This window comes from Corythoichthys intestinalis, chromosome 17 (assembly GCF_030265065.1).
Source record: "Corythoichthys intestinalis isolate RoL2023-P3 chromosome 17, ASM3026506v1, whole genome shotgun sequence".
NCBI lineage: Eukaryota > Metazoa > Chordata > Actinopteri > Syngnathiformes > Syngnathidae > Corythoichthys > Corythoichthys intestinalis.
Window position 1 is genome coordinate 28,427,934 of NC_080411.1, and position 22,623 is coordinate 28,450,556.

Sequence of the window (22,623 nt, forward strand, 5' to 3'; positions counted from 1 at the left end):
GATTTCCTCGCGGTGTTGTTCAAGTAGCGTCGAGATCGCGTCAAATGTTAAGCTAGGGTTAGCTTCTTCTCTCCTGCTCGATTTACTGCCTTTGGAAGACATTGGAAAGTTGATTTTGCCGTTTAGAGCGATGTCAAGCAAAATAAACGAATGACTTAAGTTCGAATGAGCAGAGTCGAGGGCGATGTTGTTAATGAAAGGGTAAATTAACCGGAGAGCACGTGCTGCGCAGCTACTCCATCTATCTCCGGAACCCGGAACTCCGGAAATATGAGAAACTTGAATCTGTGTAGTGTTGCAACTGTTCAATTTTGCACATCAGATATTTGTTTAAAGAAAAAGTCTGAGCCAATGTTATTCATTTTTATTTTGTTTTTCAAAATATCTACATATCAGAATATTGTGTTTTCTATTTTTGAGCAGAATTCTAGCTTTGTATAGGCTAATGTTCCTATTGTTGAAAGCACAAAATTGTGTAATAAACAACTAGCACATTTATATTTTGCATTGTTTTCTTACTGTACCGAAAATGAACCGAACTGTGACCTCAAAACCGAGGTACGTACCGAACCGAGATTTTTGTGTACCGTTACACCCCTAGAAACGCTACACAAGCTCTTTATTAGGCTTGTTAACACTTGTGTATGTAAATCTTATGTTAGTAGATTGTTCTTATTTTTTTATTATTTTATATTACATATACACATATATATATATATATATATATAAATATTATAATGTATTTATTTTGTATATTTTATATATTATTATTATTATATTATTATATATATATATATATTTTTTTTTTTTTTTTTTTAAACACGGGGTTTTGATAGTTGCCGTCATATTTTCGGGATCAAAGCACCGTATGCCGGAACGCCATTGCAGCCCCAAATGTCATGCCAGAACACCGTTCCGGCCCACTTTCACCCCTAACTATTCAGGGGCGCCTCCAGAAATTTTTCATAGGGGTGGCCAGATGGGGCCACTTAAAATCTTGGGGTGGCCAAAACTAAAAGCCATAATTTCAGGTTTTCATTATTTTATCGCAGTAAAAAGGTCAGGGGAAAACTATCAGAAAGCCTTAAGGACACGGCTACTGATATACTTTGTTGTATTGTGTAATATTTGATGTTACTAATGATTTAATTTGCATAGTCCATAACTGTCCAGTCAACATTTTGAGTTCCACAACAATTTTGTTTTATTGTGTTATGTATATATTAGGCATAAGGTGTACATTTAACTAGGGCTGTCAAACGATTAAAATTTTTAATCGAGTTAATCACAGCTTAAAAATTAATCGTAATTAATCGCAATTCAAACCATCTCTAAAATATGCCATATTTTTCTGTAAATTATTGTTGGAATGGAAAGATAAGACGGATATATAAATTCAACATACTGTACATTCGTATTGTATTTGTTTATTATAACAATAAATCCACAAGATGGCATTAACATTATTAACATTCTTTCTGTGAAAGGGATCCACGGATAGAAAAACTTGTAATTCCTAAAGGATAAATGTGAGTTTGTATATTGTGACTAAATATTGCCATCTAGTGTATTTGTTGAGATTTCAGTAAATGATACTGTAGCCACTTAACTGTTCTGCCCAAATGCATGATGGGAAGTAGTGCAACCATGATGGGTGTGTGGTGGCTGCAAATGCTTTATCTTCTCTACGCTGGGTACACTACAGGGTGATAAAACAAAGATAAACTCCTGTCATTCTTCCCCACATTGCTTCCTACAATATTTATAGTTACTGTGGGAGAGATGACAAAGCTTTTGCCAATTAAAAGCATGGCCCCAATGAATGGTTGATTCTACTCCATTCTGCCTCATATCTCTATATATATAAGTAAAACGGCGCCATTATAGGCTGTTTGCGGCAATGCGTGAATGAGTCGTACCGCAAATGCGTTAATTGCGATAAATATTTTCACGAGATTAATTTTTAAAAAATAATTACTGCCCGTTAACACGATAAATTTGACATCCCTACATTTAACAAAAAAATAAATGCATTCATTTGGGATGAAATGTATAACTGGTGCTACAACAATCTAACGATATATTGGCAAGCGGGGTGGCCAGTGGGGTGGCCAACCAATTTATAGGGGTGGCCGTGCCCACCCCTGGCCATCCCCTGGTGGCACTACTGTAACTATTACTTCAAATTGGAAGGTAATCAACAATCCACTCAACATAGTTGAAAGACTTCACATTAGGTTTGTTTAAAATAGACCTTTATTAAAACGTTACATTTTACTTCTAAAACATTTAACTTTGTTAATGCTATTTTTTATTTATTTACCGTATTGGCCTGAATATAAGACGGTGTTTTTTGCATTGAAATAAGATTGAAAAAGAGGGGGTCGTTTTATATTCGCAGTCTAGACATTATACCCATTCACGACGCTAGATATCATCGAAGCGACGTTCTGTTATGACAGATCTCAGCTACTCTCCCCGTTCACGTCGCTAGATGGCACCAGATATCATTGAAGCGATGTTTTGTCACGACAGATCTCAGCTACTAGTTTGCATTATTTTATTGCAATGTTTTACCTTATTCAGATTTGTTTCAAGACTACAGTTACAGTTCGACTTCACTTTAATGGTTAATGCAGCTATTGCAATTTTGTTTTATCACAATAGATTGGTTTATTTACACTTCAAAAACCAGAGGCCATTCATTTACGAATGTGATTGCAGTTTAGTTTACATATATAAATGTTCAGATATTAAGATTTGAATGAGGCAAAATAAAATGTTTTTTCTCTGAAATATATTGTCATAACCATTTGTTTCAAATGTACTGTAATTATTTTCTGTATAAAAATTAATTTACTGTTCAAAAAGTCTTTTTTCAAACTTGAGTCTTGAAAAAGAGGGGGTCGTCTTATAATCAGGGCCGTCTTATATTCGGGCCAATACGGTATTTATGGATCATTGTCTTGCTGGAAAAAATCTTCTCCCAAGCTGTATTTCTGTTAGACATTCTTTACAGGCCTTCCAGGTCCAGCTACTGAGAAACATCCCCACAGCATGAGGCTTCCACCATGCTTCAAAATGTTTGTTTGGCTAAAACCAAACACTGCACATCACTGAAAACGCACCATCCCCACTGTGAAGCATGGTGATACCTACAAGAATGACTTTTGAGTACGAGCTATTGAGTAGTAGGAAGTTTGAAAATAACTACGAGTTATTGTGTTATGAGCAGAGGGTGAGAGAGGTGGGTGGAAGGGAGGAGGTTGGTTTTGAGGAAAGCAGAGTTTGGTGCTATTCACATAGCAGTGAAAGTGGATGTTGTATTTATGGAATCAAGGGGAGAATGTAGATGATAAAGAGGAGTGGCCCGAACAGGGAACGATTTGGATTGGTGTGGGCCAAATTTAACAAATTGTATGCGGCCTGACAAGTAGGGCGGTAAACCAAGCGTGGGGTGTGTGGGTGCAACCAATTGGAGAAAGTTGGCCAAGAACAAGAGTGTGAGAAAGGTAGCTGTAAGGTCTAAAAGAACAAGAATTGAGAGTAAACCAGAATCAGAAGCTACAAGGAGGTCGTTAGTAAGTTTAAGTAATGCAAAGGGGGCGGAAATCTGATTGAAACTGCTTGTAAATAATATTGGTGATAAGGTGGTTTATGGAGTTGAGAAACAACTGACTTTTCAAGAATTTTGGAAATTAAGGATAGATTGGAGGTGAGCTGGAGATTATTGAAGTTGGTGGGATCAAAGCCAGGTTTCCTGAGAATGGGTGTGATGATAGCAGTTTTTACATTGGTGCATTCAATTTTGCCTTAAATTGCTTTATTACGTGATGAAAAATCCAGTGCACACAGTCTTCATCATTGCATTATGACATTATTAATTATTATGTCTGGTCCTCATTATGAGGTTAGAGTTCAACTGTATTGACTATTCCTTTCACCAAATAAAAGAAAAGTATCCCTTACAGTTTTGCCTTTGTGGTGTTACACTCCACAACACCCGCAGTGAGCATCTTTTCAATTTCTGAAGATTTGTACCCATACTCTTTCAGGATCTCCACAGTGTGTTCTCCGATAAGCGGACCAGGGTCAACGCAAGCCTCTGCGGGGGTCCGGGAGAGGAGTGGAGCAGGCCGTGGGCTTTCCTCCCCATTGGAGTCCTTCACGAAAGATGCCCTCTCGTTGTTGTGCGGATGGGAACTCACTTGGTCGAATGACAACACAGGCGTCACGCAGGCGTCCGTCCCGTCGAAAATCTGAGACCAGTCCGCCTGTGTCTTTGAAGCAAAGCGTTCAGAGAAGAGCCGCCGGAGTTCTGGCCAGTCTGAAAAGCTCATCTGAGGTGGTAACTGGTTCTCATCCAATTCTAAACCTAAAGGGATTAAAATATTTTTGTAAATTATGGTTAAAAATAGTATAATACAACTGGTAAAATACGCTTTTGAAAGGAGATGTGTAAAATACATTACTGCAGTAAATATTAAAGAGGGATACTGAGCACAAAACAAATTTGGAAAAAAACAAAAAAAGGGTGGAATTTTACAGTAATTAAAAAAAAAAAATCATTACAGGATAACCTTTCTGGAAAAGTTGGATTGTAGACCTTTTCAATGTTTAGTTGTAGTGTGCCGAAGTGTAGCTGAACAGGAAAGTTCAGCACAATAAAAGTTCCCCCATGAAGGTCATTCTCTTAAGTGCCTTTCTGTAAGAGCACAGCTAATAGAATTATAAAAAAAAAAAAAACAACCTCTCAACAGTTGCTTGTAGAATTGCGGCTCAATGGCGCCCACGGCCACGTGTCTGTCGTCGGCTGTCCGGTACGTGTTGTAGAAAGGAGCCCCACTGTCCAACATGTTCTCCCCACGTGGACGATCCCATAAGCCGATGCTGCGAGATTTCCACACAAACGAGCCCACATAGGCAGCTCCTTCCACCTGGATGCAGCAATTGTAAAGGCACGTGTTATGTTTCAAGGCTAATTTGACACGTGCTCGCTCCACAATGCACTGGGCAGTCCAAATATTTTGTTCCTGGGATTCCAGTCGGGTTAATTAAAGACTGGGACATCGGTGGAATGCTCATCTTTCTGGCTTGAAGCACTGCCGCAATGGCTATATGGATTTAGATGTAAAATTCAGTGAGCAAGCTGTGCTGTAATTTCAGACTTTCAGTTCTATGAAGATCCAAGTCATGTAAATGGTGCAAGATTAAAAAAAAAAAACAAGAATATTCATGTACAGTGGGGAGAAGAAGTATTTGATACACCTCCGATTTTGCTGGTTTTCCCACTTGCAAAGCATGTAGAGGTCTGTAATTAGTATCATAAGTTCTCTCCAACTGTGAGGGACGGAATCTAATACAAAAAAACAGAAAATCACGTTGTATGATTTTTAAATAATAAATTTGCATTTAATTGGATGAAATAAGTATTTCATACATCACAAAAATCGAACTTAATATTTGGTACAGAAACCTTTGTTTGCTATTACAGATACCAAACATTTCCTGTAGTCCTTGACAAGGTTTGCATACACTGCAGCAGGGATTTTGGCCCACTCCTCCATGCAGATCTTCTCCAAAGCCTTCAGGTTGGGCAACACGGACTTTCAGCTCCCTCCATAGATTTTCTATCGGGTTCAGATCTGGTGACTGGCTAGGCCACTCCAGGACCTTAAGCTGCTTCTTACGGAACCACTCTTTAGTTGCCTTGGCTGTGTGCTTTGGATCGTTGTCATGCTGGAAGACTCAGCCACAACCCATCTTCAGGGCTCTCACTGAAGGAAGGAGGTTGTCAGCCAAGATCTGGTGATACATTGCCCCATCCATCCTCCCCTCAAAACGGTGCAGTTGTCCTGTACCCTTGGCAGAGAAGCAGCCCCAAAAAATGATGTTTCCTCCTCCATGTTTCACGGTTGGGATGGTGTTCTTGGGGTTATACTCATCCTTCTTTTTCCTCCAAACACGACGAGCCGAGTTTAGACCAAAAAGTTCAATTTTGGTCTCATCCGACCACATGACCTTCTCCCATTGCTCCTCTGGATCATCCAGATGGTCAGTGGCAAACTTCAGATGTGTCTGGACATGCACTGGCTTCAGCAGCGGGACCTTGCGTGCGCTGTAGGATTTTAATCCATGAATGCGTAATGTGTTTCCGATGGTTTTCTTCGAGACTGTGGTTCCAGCTCTCTTCAGGTCATTGACCAGGTCCTGCCGTGTAGTTCTGGGCTGATCCCTCACCTTCCTCATGATCAGTGATGCCCCACGAGGTGAGATCTTGCATGGAGCCCCAAAACGAGGCGGATTGACCGTCAACTTGGGCTTCTTCCATTTTCTAATAATCCCTCCAACAGTTGTTACCTTCTCACCAAGCTGCTTGCTTATTTTCCTGTAGCCCATCCCAGCCTTGTGCAGGTCTATTATTTTATCCCTGATGTCCTTACACAGCTCTTTGGTCTTGGCCAATGTGGAGAGGTTGGAGTTTGTTTGTTTGAGCATGTGAACAGGTGTATTTTATACAGGTAACAAGTTCAAACAGGTGCAGTTACTTCCGGTAATGAGTGGAGAAAAGGAGGGGTTCTTAAAAAAGAACTAAGAGCCGAAATATTTACTAGTTGGTAATGTATCAAATACTTATTTCATGCAGTTAAATACAAATTTATTATTTAAAAATTATACAATGTGATTTTCTGGATTTTTGTATTAGATTCCGTCCCTCACAGTTGAAGAGAACTTATGATACAAATTACAGACATCTACATGGCTTGCAAGTGGGAAAACCAGCAAAATCGTCAGTGTATCAAATACTTGTTATCCCCACTGTATATGTGTCTCCCAAATCTTAAGCCATCATAAGTAATGAAACAATTGCCTGCCATTAGAGCTAGTTGTCTTGTAATAATTGACACAACTTTTTATTTCCCCCTTAAACTGTACTTTTATACTAGGGCTGGGCATTGAGGCAAAAAAAAAAAAAAAAAATCGTTTTTTTTTTTTTTTTTTTCTTGTATTATCTGATCTTTATTCTTTTCACAATGTTTTACAGAGAAGTTTCCTGAGTGAAACATGGGCGGCGCCACCTTTGACATTTTCTGCCACGGACGTCCGGTTTAGACAGAACAACATGGAGTGCGGCTGAAGTAAGCAGAGTGTAAACAAAGTTAAACTGAAAAATCAAACCAGAAGAACCCACGAAATCTCCAAAAGTGGATTCAGCACGACACAGTTGAGGCTCCCGGACGTTATGTGCTGCGCGTGGTTGTGTGAACTCCTGGAAGCGCCTATATACAGTATATGGTTGGAAGTGGAATATTTTGATCACCGACCAGCTACAGAGCGCCAGTGTGGGCGTACCCCGCCATACGCCTTAAATCGAAACTAACAGCAGACAACAAATTAAGGATGTGGCTCGCTTCTTTAAACTTAAAAGATCCAACCAAAAGATGTTTGTTCTTATCACTTCGTTGATCATTTGAGGACAAAATTCTAACAATCTGTACAGCCTGTGTTAACATGAGGTGTAGAATGGATACCACCTAAGTGACCAAAAATGAGGCAAAATTACAAATAATATGAAAGTTGCCGAATGCAGAAGTGCTGCAACGGATTTTGTTGTTAAAATACAGTGTCACAACCCCTGAAGGGAAAAGCCGAAAGAATAAAAGCGTTATTACTGCAAATATTTTAGTATTTACATTCTGAATGTGTGCTAATTGTGTTATGGCCTAAAATGCAACAAGATACCACCAAAGACCTGGATAATATTAAAGAACTACTGATGTCCAGGAAGTATTGCTGAATGGCGTACCGCACACATGCTATTTTTAGACCGTGACGTCGCTTCGTAAAGCGGAAGTAAAGCAGAAGTGGGACATTATCGACCCGCCCTCGCATAGAAACCATGTTAATTCTGCTACTTTTCTCCGGTAATCTTTCAAAAACGAAAATGCCGATCACACATTGCTTTTTTGGAACTTGTAGAAATGACTCTAGATATTACGACTTATGAAGGATGTTTTCTTCATACGTTTCCCGAAACCAAAAACTCGGAGGAAAAAATCTGAAGAATGAATCAACTTGCGCGGACTTTTAACGGCAGCTGGTGAATCCATTCACATTTCATATGCAGTAAAAGTTTTGTTGGGTTGGCATGGTCTTAACTTATTTTTTAGCGTGACGTTGTGCCGCGCTTCTTCTGTCTGACAATGAATGACCTGAAAAGAATTAAAACGGTATCGGACTGCCAGTTACCTTTACTGTTGTAAAAAAAAAAAAACAAAAAAAACTTTAGTAAGGGGGAAGTGTAAATAAATTATAGAATTAAGATCAATGAAAAAATTAAAACTGTTCATTGGCTGTGACTGAGTAGCATTTGCGATCGCTCCACAAAACTAACAATATAAATTAGCCCCAAGAACGGTAGGAGACGTAGGACAACCAGAGGATACAATATATAAGAAAGACACGGCTGGCGGTAAAGGATAGCTTGTTGAATCAAGAGAATGTCATTGTCAGTCGCATAAGAAAAAGGTGCCGATAAAAAAAGCTAAGCCTTTGCTTGGGTCGGCTCGTTTATTTCGTCTTTTTCAGCCCTCAACACTCAAGCCATCTCTTTAACTGAATATTTTTATGTTCTTCCACATCTTTGCCAGTGAATTTGGCACCAGGCACATCATTTTCGGAGAGAATTGGTAGGTTTAGCTCTGTAAACATCTCCTCCGTACACGATTTCCATTCATTCACTATTGGGAACAAGCTCCCGTTTGTCCCCCACTTAGCAACAGTTGCTAATGTCATCGATATTAATGAGCAGAAGTGACGTGTTGCTTGCAGTTCGCCATTGACAGAGTATATCAGGGAGGAGTTAAAATTTAGCTGTAGTGCATGATGGTGTGTATCTGTGAATGTGCATGTGAAAGTTTGTTTTTTTTTGTTTTTTTTTAATATTATTTTGTGCCTGGCGATTGGATGGCAACCACTTCAGGTCGTACAAGCCCCGCCCCCCCCCCCCCCCCCCCCCATACACACTCATGAACATAAGCAGTGCAGACAGGAAATAAAAATTATTCATATTTTTGAGTCATGTGAGTCACACTTTTGGACAAAGTTTAGACAGATGTAATTGTGTATGAAGGTAAGGTGAACACAGACAGTTGGTGCCGTAAAGCCTGCTTTGTTGCCAGTCGTTCGCAAACAGCTAATGAATGAATAAATTTTGTAGGATGAATTTCAAATGATTTTGGGATCATAGTTTCGCTACTTCAGGTTTCAAACTTCACACAATCAGTCCATCGCAGGATTTATTTCTAATAAAAAAAGAAAAATACAGATGAGCTGTCATGAGCCGATAGCGTAGTCTCCCTCCCGCCCTCTCCCTGCTCTTTGTTCATCAGGCAGTACACTGGAGTTGCTTATTAAAGTTAACAATGATTGACAGATATTTAGGTTTGACCTTGCCGGACACAGAAACTTCAAAGTGCCGCATGCGTCAATCATTGTTTAACTTGTTAAACAGTTGCTGTGGCAACTCATTATGTGTCAGTGAGCGGATTTGAGTGGACTCACTCAATGAAGCATTTAATAAAGCCAAACATTTTTGTACTTCATTCTTGTGTAAAAATAATTCAGTGGGTGGTTTTATATGTAACCCTTTCCAATGCTAAATATGAATAAATACATTGAACACACAAAAAAAAAAAAAAAAAAAAAAAAAAAAAAAAAAAAACAATTGGGGGGTGGAGAGTGCGCTACTTCGCAGTTTTTCACTTATCGCGGCGGGTTCTGGTCCCCATTAACTGCGAAAAACAAGAGATCACTGTATTGACATTAAGATGTTTGAGTGTTGATCATTAAGCTTTATTATTACCTATTGTTTTTGTTTTTAATCCGTTGCAAGGATCCATTGTTATCTGTTAACTGCATAGGATTTATTTGTGGTCATGGATGAAAAAGAAACCACACAGCAAACAACATTAGATTAATTCAATTAAAAGGACCTTTGTAAAAGGGGGAAGAATTAAAAAAAAAAAATCAATTTAGTGAAAAAGGCTACATTAAATTTTAATTTGTGATGTCACTCGCTTTTTGGCTTGTTTATTGAAAAATGTTGAAATGCCTCTAGTCTACTGATCGCAGTCTGATGGGCAAAAATAGGCAAAGCTCCTAAAGAAATAAGTCAAGTAGAAGAGATGTGGAGCACTCACTTGTTTGACACTTGACAGGGCTGATGTATGCTCCTTAAGTGCAGTGACAACGGCTGAATTGAATGCGATGTTAGGGCTTTTAAATTACTAGGTGCAATGACAAAGGTAGCCACTCAGGCAGAACTATTTTTTTTCTTTCAACAAACACTTTGCTGCTTTCCTTTCAGGGAGTAAAATTGGCATGCCATAGAAAAACAACATTACACTATATGACTAACCTGTCTCACTAACAAAAAAAAAAAAAAAAAGAAATGTAATACAAAACCAAATAATTTCAACCAGTGCCCTGTAGAAAAACAATGCCCTCTCGAAAGGCTTATGTGGTGTGTCGAGGTAAATATTCCATTTGTGACATTTGAAAGTGTGCTGTTGGGAAACGACTCGAATGTGCTTGCATTTCTGTGAATGGTGAATCAGTTTTAGGGCCCGACTATTCACATGATCTAAAATGCCACCATACAGGCAAAAATAAAGCACAATTATTTGCTACGCACTGTCGCAGGTATTCACCCCCTAATTTGATACCTGTTGTAGTACTATGACCGACCAATGAAATGTAAACTGACACTAGGCTGAAAAAAATAAGTTTTCAGGAAACTGAACAATTTTTAGCAAGCTTTCTGAATGACCATTGTTTCATTTTTTATCACATGTAAAGTCCACAGCCTAGTTCAACTTTGTGTTAACCACACACACATGCATTTGCCTTTGAACATGACTAGTGAACAGGTTGCACATTTAGGATAATGATTAAGTCATTTGCAATACTGTGGCCTTTGAAAATGAAACTGTGGATGTGCTCATTGCAAAAGGTATATATAGAAAAATTGATTTACACTAGGGCTGTCAAACGATTAAAATTTTTGATCGAGTTAATTACAGCTTGAAAATTAATTAATCGCAATTAATCGCAATTCAAACCATCTATAAAATATGCCATATTTTTCTGTAAACTATAGTTGGAATGGAAAGATAAGACACAAGACGGATATATACATTCAACATACGGTACATAAGTACTGTATTTGTTTATTATAACAATAAATCAACAAGATGGCATTAACATTATTAACATTCTCTTAAAGCGATCCATGGATAGAAAGACTTGTAGTTCTTAAAAGATAAATGTTAGTACAAGTTATACAAATTTTATATTAAAACCGCTCTTAATGTTTTCATTTTATTAAAATTTGTAAAATTTTCAATCAAAAAATAAACTAGTAGCTCGCCATTGTTGATGTCAATAATTACACCATGCTCACTCATTGCGCTTAAACCCATAAAATCATTTGGACCCTATCGCCAGCAGAGGGCGCCAAACACCAAAAAACAAGTAAGAAGCGGACATTACACTGCTGCAATTTTAATCTGTTTGAGCGGGGCACGTGCGTTAATTGAGTCAAATATTTTAACGTGAATAATTTTAAAAAATAATTAACGCCCGTTAACGCGATAATTTTGACAGCCCTTAATTTACACATTTGTAAATAAATCCAAACAATCTCAAATAACAAACAATAATTTTACCCAACAACCCCATTTTAACGTTAGCCAGGATGAACTGCAAATTCTTACAATTTGGAGCTCACTTTTGCACGAAAACAAAAGTAAGACAAAGTAGCTTTTAGTCCATCACAAATCAATAGTTTTCATGCAGCTGCACTTTTATTTTTGTCCAGATTAAAGCTTAGATGTTGCACAAGGTTGTTTTGCCGTTTGAAGTGAACTACCATCCAATCCATCACTATTTTTGAAATAGGTTGGTGACTTTCTGATTAACTCATTTGCTCCCTAAAACGTATAAATACGTTCTATTTTTAATTGCTTCAGTGTCCCAAAAACGTATTTATACGTCTTTTGCGTTTTTTTTTTTTCACAATCGGCATCTATAGGTTCCCATGGATCTCAGATAGAATGCACAAAGCTCAAAACCCATTTTAAAGCAATAAAACAGTAGCGCATTTGGTAAGACCCGCAACCCTATTCAACGGCAACCAATGGCCAAGCCGCAAAGCTGGGGAGAGGGCTGAAGACGACCGAATGGATGACAGGCAGCGGACGACCGAGCAGAACAACCGGGACCACTAGATGCCGTACAGTCCGTGCTGCTCGCGAGCAGAGCCCGCAGAGACTCAAAAAAATTCATCTTTTTTAAACAGGCGGCGATGAGGGAAAAGTTTAACCCGCTTTCGCGGGCAACACAACTTCTTCTTTCAGTTAGTTATGTCTAAATAAATTGTTACTTTGCTATCAAAATCTCTATTCGTCTTGTTTCTGTTTTTTTGTAAAAGGAAAACATTATTCAGATGTTTGGGATGTAACTAAAGCAAAAAATAGCTGTGTTAAAGTCCAAGTTATGTTTGAAATGTATGCGTTCACAAAAAGCTCAATTTCTCAGTTTTTTTCATCAGAAATTGGAAAAATGCTCAAACTAAGCTATTTTCTAATGCTGATTTCTAAAGAATGGAAAAAGATATGAACTTACTTTTTTTCTGCTGAAAGAAGAGAGTCTACTCTTTCTTTTGGTGGGTTCCATGTTTATATAGCAAAGAACAGAATTTTCTGTGGGCCTTGCAAAATCAGTCAAAATCCAGTAAAACGGCCGGGAGCAAAGGGCCTTGCTCCAGTGAAAATGGTTGGAAGTGAATGAGTTAAGGATGTCCAGGACATTCTAAATCTTTTAGTTAGAAAAAGTTTTCATTTGCTTTTAAGAAAGCTGCTGTCAGGCCCCTCCTGAAGTGAAATAATTATGATGCCACAAGAGCTGCCTTTGCCTTTTTAAATGAAATTAAAGAGACCTGTTGGTTTGGACCTGTTAGAAATGACTTTCTGAATAATAATTTGCTAAAAACACTTCAAATGAGCGAGCTTCTCCATCGCTAGATGGTGGCAAAGGACATCCCTTATCCCACTCTCAATTTTAGGCATGAGTAAATTGGGCAACAAGCTCAGTAACAGACGAAATTGGATATATACATTACGGTACACATAAAAATTATTTTAAAGATATTAGATTAAACCCTTGACAAAATACTGCAGTCTCATTTGCTAAATTATCCACTGCACACAGAGAGTGCAGCCCTACTCCCAGTGTTGCACAAATTATAGTTTTTAAATAGTACATTCCAACAGATGAATTTGGAGCCCCAAACGGACTACGAGTCACTCTTGCTCACCATGCTAGTGTCGATGATCTGTCCCTTCCCAGATTTTGTCCGCTCCAGCAACGCCAGCACAATACCAAGGGCGCAGGTGAGCCCGCCGCCCGCAAAGTCTGCTAAGAGATTCAGCGGCGCGTATGGCTTCTCTCCGCTGCGACCCAGACGGGATAAAAGCCCTGTGAGCAGCCAAAAAACACACACAATGGGAATGCAAAAATAAATACTGTGTGAAGCAAGGTGTCACACACAAGAGATTTCTGATCACAAATACCCCCAACCCCAAAATCCCTCCAAACAGGGCTTATTTCTACATCTCAGGGCACTAATGTAGCTGCCAATAAAACACAATAAAATATTTTACTTACAATGAAAACTGTACGAAATGATAAAACAATATATTCGATGAAGATCTAAATAAACTATAATCCCTTTTTACCAACAATGACGACAGCGAAGTGTCACCATGCAGTGTTTTCACGATAAGTGAAATGTCATGGAGGGATTTAAAAAAAAAAATTTTTTAACGCACATAGTTAATTATGTTGTATGGGTAACATAACCTCATATGTTGCTCACACAACAAAATTAACTATTTATATTTAAAAAAAAAAAAAACAACAATGCTGCGAGCTACCCACACTAGCGTTGCGATCAACGTAATGGCCAAACTGCATTTGGCTGGCTTGCGTTTGATACTTAGAGTTAACAATGATTGACAGGTTTGTAGCTTTGATATTGCCAGAGAATCTTTGGGGCTCAACGATCAACGTCCAGCTTGTTACACACTAGCTGTAGTGTGCTGTGGCAACTCATTGTGTAAGTGAGAGGCTGTTCTTAGCAGCATAAGCGTCAAAGCGTGAGTGGATTTGAGTGGACTCCCTCAATGAAGAATTTAATAAAGACAAACATTTCTCTACATTAATCTTGTTTTAAAATAATTCACACATAGACTTCATAATGATATTGACGTGTCAGATTCCACCTTCACTGCGCCACGCCTTCAGGTAGGGAGCCATCCCACAATCCTTTTCAGTTGTTCGCAGTCTGTCGCAGCGACACATGCAGCGATCAAACACCGGATTTAGGTTGAAAAAGTACGAAAGCTCTACCGGGTACAAACAGGAAGGATTGTCTCAGGAGTGATTTGTTCGAGGATTCAAGGTAATTATTATATTTTCCGTTTTTCACAAGAATTTTCAACGTAAAAAGCTCTTTGTTGTAAGGCTGCCGCCACATTGTCTAACAGACCAGCATCGTACTTCGACATATTTACGTAAAATGAATGCCAACTCCACGTTTTTTTTTTATGCTCTTAACCAAGAATCGAAATTGTTTTAGTCCATATATATTTAAGAATTCAGGGATTTAAGCATTGATACACACGAATTTTCACCGGAAAAGCTCTGTTTACATAAGGCAGCCGCGACATTCACTAACAGACCAGCAACGTATTTCGACATATTTACGCAAAATAAATGCTAACTGCACGTTTTGTTTTTTGTTTTGTTTTTGTGCTTCTAACCAAGAATTGAGACGGTTTTGCATCCATATCTATAAAGAACTCCGGTATTTAAGCATTTATTCACAAGAATTTTCAACGAAAATATCTCTGTGTCTGTGATTCCACTCGGTCAGCTTTGACGGCCACGCCAACAATGCAGGCCCACTACTAATTGGCCCCACGCCTCGTCAAAATCATTAGGAAGTCTATGAATTCACGTTAGTAAGGTGTATGGTGGGGCAGTAACATCTTTGGAACCTTTGTTCAAACAATCGGATCGGGACTCTGTTTCGGAAGATTCTTAAGGTGACTATTCAGGTGCAAAAAGTTGCGATCGGGACATCCCTCTGTTTTCTATAATAAAAGTAGCTCATTATAATCCCTCAAAATATAATTTAATTTACACAACGTCTCCCACCTTCAGTCACCAGCTTGCATCTTAAGCAATCTCTCTAAACTCAACCTTTGTCTCACACTCCGATTTTAGAACCCAAAGCCTTGCAGATAAGCTACAACCTCAGAGCAAGAAAAAAACAAATGAGACACGTGTTGATACGACTGCAACTATAGTAAACCCACCCTTGTTACGTAGTTTGAAATAACAAGTCCAATTGCATCCTTGCTCAGCGCCTCTTTGTCCTTCTCCTCAGGAGTCTCACTGAATACAGTATTAGCAAAGAGTCTTGAAAGAAGTTGAATATAACCACACGGTTCCCGATCAATATACCATTGTTCACTTCTGATGCACTGTAAGAGACCAATTTTTTTCATTGAAATGAATGGAAATTCTTTTCATCAATGCAAGCCCCTAAAGCACAAAACCATTGTTACAGTTTGAAGGCCTGTCAAGTCGCCACTCAAGTAGTTTTTGTTTATCTTCCTCTTGTGGAGGCAAACTTTGAAGTCCTAATTTTCCCCACATTCATGAACCAATCGTCTTGAAACATGTTAGTAATAGCTATATGTGAATTTATTTGTATCTTGCTGATTATTTAATTGCAAACTTGTTGCAGAACGTTAAAAGTTAGCCTGTAGAGGGCATACATGCTCTTCATCAAGACCTTCAGCCTGTAGTGTGCTATTGCACACTCATGCTTGTTTACTTATGTGTACAATGAACAAAACTAGCACTTATTGTTTTGTATAAAAACTGAACAAAACACAAGAATGTGACTACAGAAAACCGTGCAAATTTGTGGACAGTAATGTAAACTGTTGTGTGTACTTATCAGGCATGAAAATGGGTCAGGGGTTAAAAAGGTGAGAAGGATGTGGAGGAGATATGTTCCTGTAGGGCTGTCCCAAACGACTAATTTTCTCCCGATTAGTCAGCCGACTCTTTTAACAATTACAGGGATTCCCCTATATTCAACAGATTGTGGCGCACCGCCACACTAAAATGAAAGCCGCCACGCCTGGCAAATGAGATGTATTTTATTTATTTATTTAAATTAAAAAAATTTTTTTAAGGCCGCTTCAAACTAGCGGCAGCCGAGTGGGAGGAGTTCAGCGGACACCTATTCATTGTGTATTGTAGCCTAATGTTCAAAACTATGCAGGCCCCCCCTTAAGAGACGCAAGGGGAACGAGTAGGAAGAATGGGAGAACGAGCGAGATAGCGAGAGATAGCGGTCGCATGTTGTAGCAGCCCGCTGTTATTTTGTTATTGTTTTTCTTTATTATTGTTACCACAATAAAGTGGGTAAGCAAATACAGACTTCTCTCCTTCTTGCCCATATCCGGGGCATTACAATAATTTGGATCGGACTTTTCGGCGAAAGTGAGCGGTGGACGGCCGTCTAGGACGGAAAGCAAACTTTGACTAACTTGCGCTGAGAGACTGCGGAGAGGCGGGGCCCAAAATAAAGCCTTGCTCTATTTTCAGAGCGTTGGTCACAGTAAACGATTTATCAGTTCAAGCAGAGTAAAATGATACATATTCACGGTACAAGAACGTCGTTTCTGTGTCCATCGATTGGTAAGAAAAGGCTGTTTGTACGAGTGACGTGTGGGCGCTCCCGTCAGGGGGGACATTTCACGTGGAGTGGCTATTTTTCGGCACAACACCGGCGCGTCAACTTCAGACAATTACGGCTGACGAAACTTTGATAAATGCGCCCCCCCCCCACCCAAATTTCGCGAGCTCTGGGACACTCGAAAAATGACTCTCATACTTCTCCTTGCTAAGTTAATGGTACCTCGACGTGCCTTTGTGTGGAAATTTAGTTTACGAACAACGGGGGAAAAACTATTCACCTTCTCACCGAATCAAGTAAAACTCTTTACACGGCTATTAGAATTCCCCCAGTGCTCTAAATGGGTCAGTTGACAGAAGGACTGTTATTGTTGTGGTAATGTAGTACTTATGAGGGTCAAATAAAAGGAAAAAGGAAGACTACGACGGTGGTCTGCAACCCGCGGCTCTCGGGCCGCATGCGGCTCTTTAGCGATGCTTCGGAGCTTTTTTTTTTTTTTTTTAAATGGAAAAAGATGGGGGAGGGAAATATATTTTTTTGTTTTAATAGGATTTCTAGGAGGACAAACATGACACAAACATTCTTTCAATTCATTAATATTGTAATGAAGTTAAACTTGTGGTGGCATAGTACAACAGAGTAGTCACGTGGTGCGTCATTCTCTATAGGATCCACTGCAGGGATAACAAACATTTAATCATGAAGGCTAATTACGTATTTCTATAGTAGGCTAATATAGCTAGTATCGATAATTATAAGGCTTGTAAAAGGCTTTTAATTTTTTGTGGCTCCAGACATACTGTATCAGTTTTTTTTGTGTTTTTTTGGGGGTCAAATATGGCTCTTTCAACAGTTTGGGTTGCCAACCCTGAGTCACTACGAGATGTAAGTCGTACTATTGCCACGAGAAAAAAAGTCGCATTAGTACATCGGGTAACGTAGCTGTAATCAGCTACGCATTTTACATACATGTACTGTAGCTGAGAGGTACAACATTAGCCTGGCTAATGAAATATTTCAAATATATCTTTGTTATGGTTCTTCTTGGGGGAAAAAATGAAGGAAAAAAAATTCGCTGTGGCACGACATGGTGAGGCTGTCCGACTCCGATGCAGCCCACCACCACAGCTTCAAAAAATCCTAGGGGAAACACTGAATTAGTCGACTTTTTACTAATTTAGCAATGAAATTTTTGTTGATGCTTATTCATTCACAAAAACAGTTACATTCTTTATTAAAGTACAAATAAACATGTAAATATCAATAATTAATCACACATAAACAATGAGGTCTAACGTTGATAGCATTTACTAGTGCAAACGAATGCAATGTAAACAGATTCAGAACACTGACTTCGCCTTTCTAACATTATTTTTACATTTAACATTTAAAACAATTAAAAAACATATATATAGCATTATTATTATAGTATACTACGATATAAAATAGTATTGTAAGAATTATAATATTCATTGCCAATCGTATTTTTCAAAAAGGGTGTCATTTTAAAGCTATTTAAAATCTGAATTCTGTAGTATTATAGTATTTACATATCATAGTATTAATTCTGAATAATGGGGGATTAACTCCAGAAATCATTATTTATATGAATGTGACCTCCTTTTATTTTGAAATTTTCACCGGAAGTATGTTCGCTAAATTTTCCTCCTCGGATCTACACAATTCACGTAGGTCACCCCTTTTGACTTAAAAACGGCGAATTTCGCCGAAAGGTGAGTGATTTTCATGCCTGACTTATGTTTATACCTGACATAGCCAGGTAGTTGATGTCATGTCCGGCTGCCGTGGAGTACATTCCGCTTTGTCCGTATCCTGTCAGGCGTGCGTACACTAGACCAGGATTTTCCTTTAACAGCTCCTCAGGACCAAGACCGAATTTTTCCATCACACCTGAGAGACCAAGAAAGTTGTTTTTTACTTTTACTTCAATCACAGTCTTTCATCACTAAATTGTCACAATTAGTTGTGCCAATGAATGTGTGTGTGAATGTAAAAACAAATGTAAAGTGCTTTGTGACACCTATCTGAGCAAGGCGTTACTCCACGTCATTAGTATATATTTCCTAGGCCACACCTTTGCGGTAGGGCTCCAGGACAACATCCGACTGGACGCAGAGGTTCCGAAGTACGGCGACGCCCTCAGAAGTCTTTAGGTTGATTGCCACTGAGCGTTTGCCACGGGCCTGCGTGTCCATAGAGACTCCGGCCTTGGTGCGGTCTACACGGATCACCTTTGCGCCAAAGTCAGCCAGGATCATCCCGCAAAATGGCGCCGGCGCCAAGCCCGCCAGTTCCACCACTCGTATGCCGTTCAATGCCATAATGAAAACACTAAAAAATAAAAATGCATTATTCTGTTAAACTTTTAATGATAATTCTGAGTGGTCTGTAAAAGCAAAAAAAAAAAAAAAATTAACTGGGGAGTCTCAATGTAATCTTGTGATGCAGCGATGTTATTGCTAGCCAGTTGACAAGATGCACTGCACCATGATGCCTAATAGGTTCTGTAAGAAAATTATTAATGGTCCAAACGTTCCATAGTTGCAAGTGCATTTGGTATTAGCCTCAAGTTTGAACCCCCATTACTCAGGGTTCTCAAATTTTGAGGGTGGAGGGGAATATTTTTTATTTCTAAGGACCCCTTCACAAATTAATACCAATTAAAATGATCTTGTAATAAAAAAATAATTATTTGTTCTTCCAATATACATATAGTAGCAATTATGTGCACCCATACCTGTCAAGTTGTACGGTTTCGGCGTAATTTGTACAAGTGAGCACTGATTTTTAAATGTGTACGCCGTACATTCAAAATAGGGCTGCAGCTATCGATTATTTTAGTAGTTGATTAATCGATGAACTAGTTAGTTCAAATAATCGAGTAATCGGATAAGGAACATAAAAAAATTAAAATACCTGTGCAGAGTCTCAAACGGTATAAAAAATAAATAAGGATCTAAGAGCAATTGGCGAACTTACATAGCAAAAGTCAGCTAGCTCAAATGCTATAAAATGCCAACGTTATTATTATTATTATTTTTTACAATGCTCTTAACAAATGGTTCAGACACATATTCCCACAAAAAAACGGCTAAATATACCTGTAAACTACATTACGAAAAAACATTAGTTCAAACAAAAACTTACTGTAGGTTATGTTGTTCTTAATAGGGAGCATCTGGATTCGGCCATGTGAAATGAGGCAGACTAGAGTGTGGTGTATCCACCCAAATCAATAAAACAAATGCAAACACTTTCAAAACAAACCATTACAACACCACTTTAATTAAACGAATCGTCGAAGGAGCAAAGTTTAATTCAAATCTTTTTTTCTAATCGAATATTGGAGTTAATCGATTAATCATTGCAGCACTAGTTCAAAATCTTTACGTTTTTCGTGCATTACGTTTTTTTTTTCTCGTTTTTTTGCCACGGTTTCGGCAACGAGACAATGTGCGTTACGACGCTGGTTGAATGACGCGAGAAAAGTCAGAGACATGGAGAGTGAAGAGTGTTTGTTGTGACACTGTAGCAAACGCAATCTTATGCTAGGTGGCTCCAATATTTCCTGACTGAAGCCGACAGCCTACAATCTACGCCAAGATATGACATGCATATAGAACTACATGCGAAATGACAGACTCGGCGGCGTTAGTAAACAGCCGCCATTTTAAAGCAGTAGACTTCTCAGAAAGGCTCTGTTGTAGTTAACCTTCCTAGCTAACCCAAGTAACTTTTTATCTAAAATACTCCTAAATCGGCAAAATCTTGACTTGAATCTATCTTTAAATGATGAAACAGTTTTAAAACTTTCACATGTCAAAAGTAGACAGAAGGGAACGAATGCAAAAACGGGATCAATTTGAACAACTTTAACAATTGATTCTCAACATTAAATGACTTCCAAACATAGCAAAGGTTACCGTGTTTTTTTTTTGTTTTTTTTTTGAAAAAATGAAAGAAAAAAAAAAACATGAAAAGTAACACCAGTGACTTTGCCAAGTAACTAATTGCTCTTACATTCAGGTAACTGAGTTACTAAGTCAATCACTTTTGGGGAGAAGTAATTTATAACTGTAATTAATTACTTATTAAAAGAAAGATTAACACTGGTCATAAAGAGGAAGTCTGCAGAATGAAAAGTGACGAAAGCGGAGATTTTATTCAGCCAATTTGCTGCTGAACAAAATTTGCCTGCAACTATTGCTGATCACTTCTCAGGATTAGCAAAAGAAATGTTCCCTGACTCAACTAATTTTATCAATTGACCTTTTTAATTTATAATTGGACACACTAACGAACTACCTTCAAGTCAAACTGAATTGCGAGCTGAAGTGCAGCCATCAAAAGACTTGATAGAAATTTCCAAAAGTGCTACATACACTAAGTTATAACAAAAGTCAAATTTTAGTAATCATGATGAAGCTGAAAATATTGATTGTTCTTTGATTGCACCAGGTTACATGTTACAATATTACCAATAAATTCATATTATTTTAAAAAATTGAGTTTTATTTTTGTTTTACATTGCACTCTATACACATTGTTGTAAGATTAGTCACCATTTGTAAGAGAATACGTCACTATTTGTAAGATCGCCAACGGCCTCGGGTTGACAGGTATGTGCAACCTTAAATGGCGTGGAATTTATTATTATTATTTTAAATTTAAATACAATTGACGTTATCAGACTTACCTAAATTCGACAGCTGATTACTCAAGTTTTAGAAAGGGTAGAAAGTAAACAAACTTTTCCTTGTAACTCGAATTACCACTATATCCTCTGAAAGAGAAGGTGTCCGGGTTACCTTGAACGCACCACAACTAAAAACAAAGCTACAGTACTGTAGCTTGTTTCACCATGCACCCCCCGAGTAAATAAGTAGACTATTGCAACAAAGTTAGTAGTTGGAAACATATGCAAAAAAGTAGAACAAAGTCCATTGTAACGCGCTAAGTTTATCTACAACAGGCAACTTTAACCGACATTCAACTAAGTCGACAAACAACTCTATCGCTTATCCGACATTTCGTGGCTTTTATTATATGAAAAATAAAAGTGAAGTGTTTAGTTAAGCTCACCTCTACTTTTTTTGCCAGGTGATCTTAGCTGTCAAGAGCAGTAGCAGAATGTGTGGCTGCCTATTGAGATGCGCACGCAGTTGGTATGGATCACGTGACTTGAAATCACATCATCATTGACCGAGCAGTCAGTCACATGATCAAATCAGGTCTCAAAACATACACGCGAAAGTTATTGTATTGTTGTCCAAACCAACAATAAACTTTCATATTTGGTGATTAATTGTGAAAGTTTAATAAATAAACAAACTGAATGACAGTCTCCCCCTCGCTGTGCAACAACGGCCTACGCTGCAAATAAAATAAACACATAACCATTGCACATTGCCATTTTCTGCCTCAAAGCCTTCTGGGAATTAGAGTCTTAGACTGCGGTGACAGTTGCGTTTCCTTTTCAGATTTTCCCCTTTCCCTTTCAGACATGTGAGTTGTGACTGCTTTATTAAGAAACCCGTCAGAGTTATTTGTCCATTTTCTGGCTTTTTTTGTTTTTCTTTCCTGTGTATCATCAAAGACAAAGCATTGGAAAACTTACACTAGGGAGCTAATATTTCCCTAGGATAGTAAAAAACATGTAAAGATCAAAATGGCACCATGCAGCAAGTTCTAACTTATTGCAAACAGGTTGGGGAGATTCGCACTAAATTCTTGTAATAATGCCATGTTCTGGCTCATTGACT

General features: G+C 38.4%; 1 protein-coding gene across 1 annotated transcript; it reads right to left on the reverse strand.

Annotated features, from left to right (window-relative positions):
• Positions 1–2,238: 2,238 nt before the first annotated feature.
• amacr (alpha-methylacyl-CoA racemase) lies at positions 2,239–22,089 on the reverse strand. Its single transcript, XM_057818068.1, has 6 exons — positions 21,944–22,089; positions 18,936–19,192; positions 18,608–18,751; positions 13,379–13,539; positions 4,751–4,937; positions 2,239–4,375 (listed from the first exon to the last, which is right to left on the reverse strand). Exons 2-6 carry the CDS (start codon positions 19,180–19,182, stop codon positions 3,966–3,968), a joined length of 1,149 nt encoding a protein of 382 aa, XP_057674051.1. The 5' UTR covers positions 19,183–19,192; positions 21,944–22,089; the 3' UTR covers positions 2,239–3,965.
• Positions 22,090–22,623: the final 534 nt, after the last annotated feature.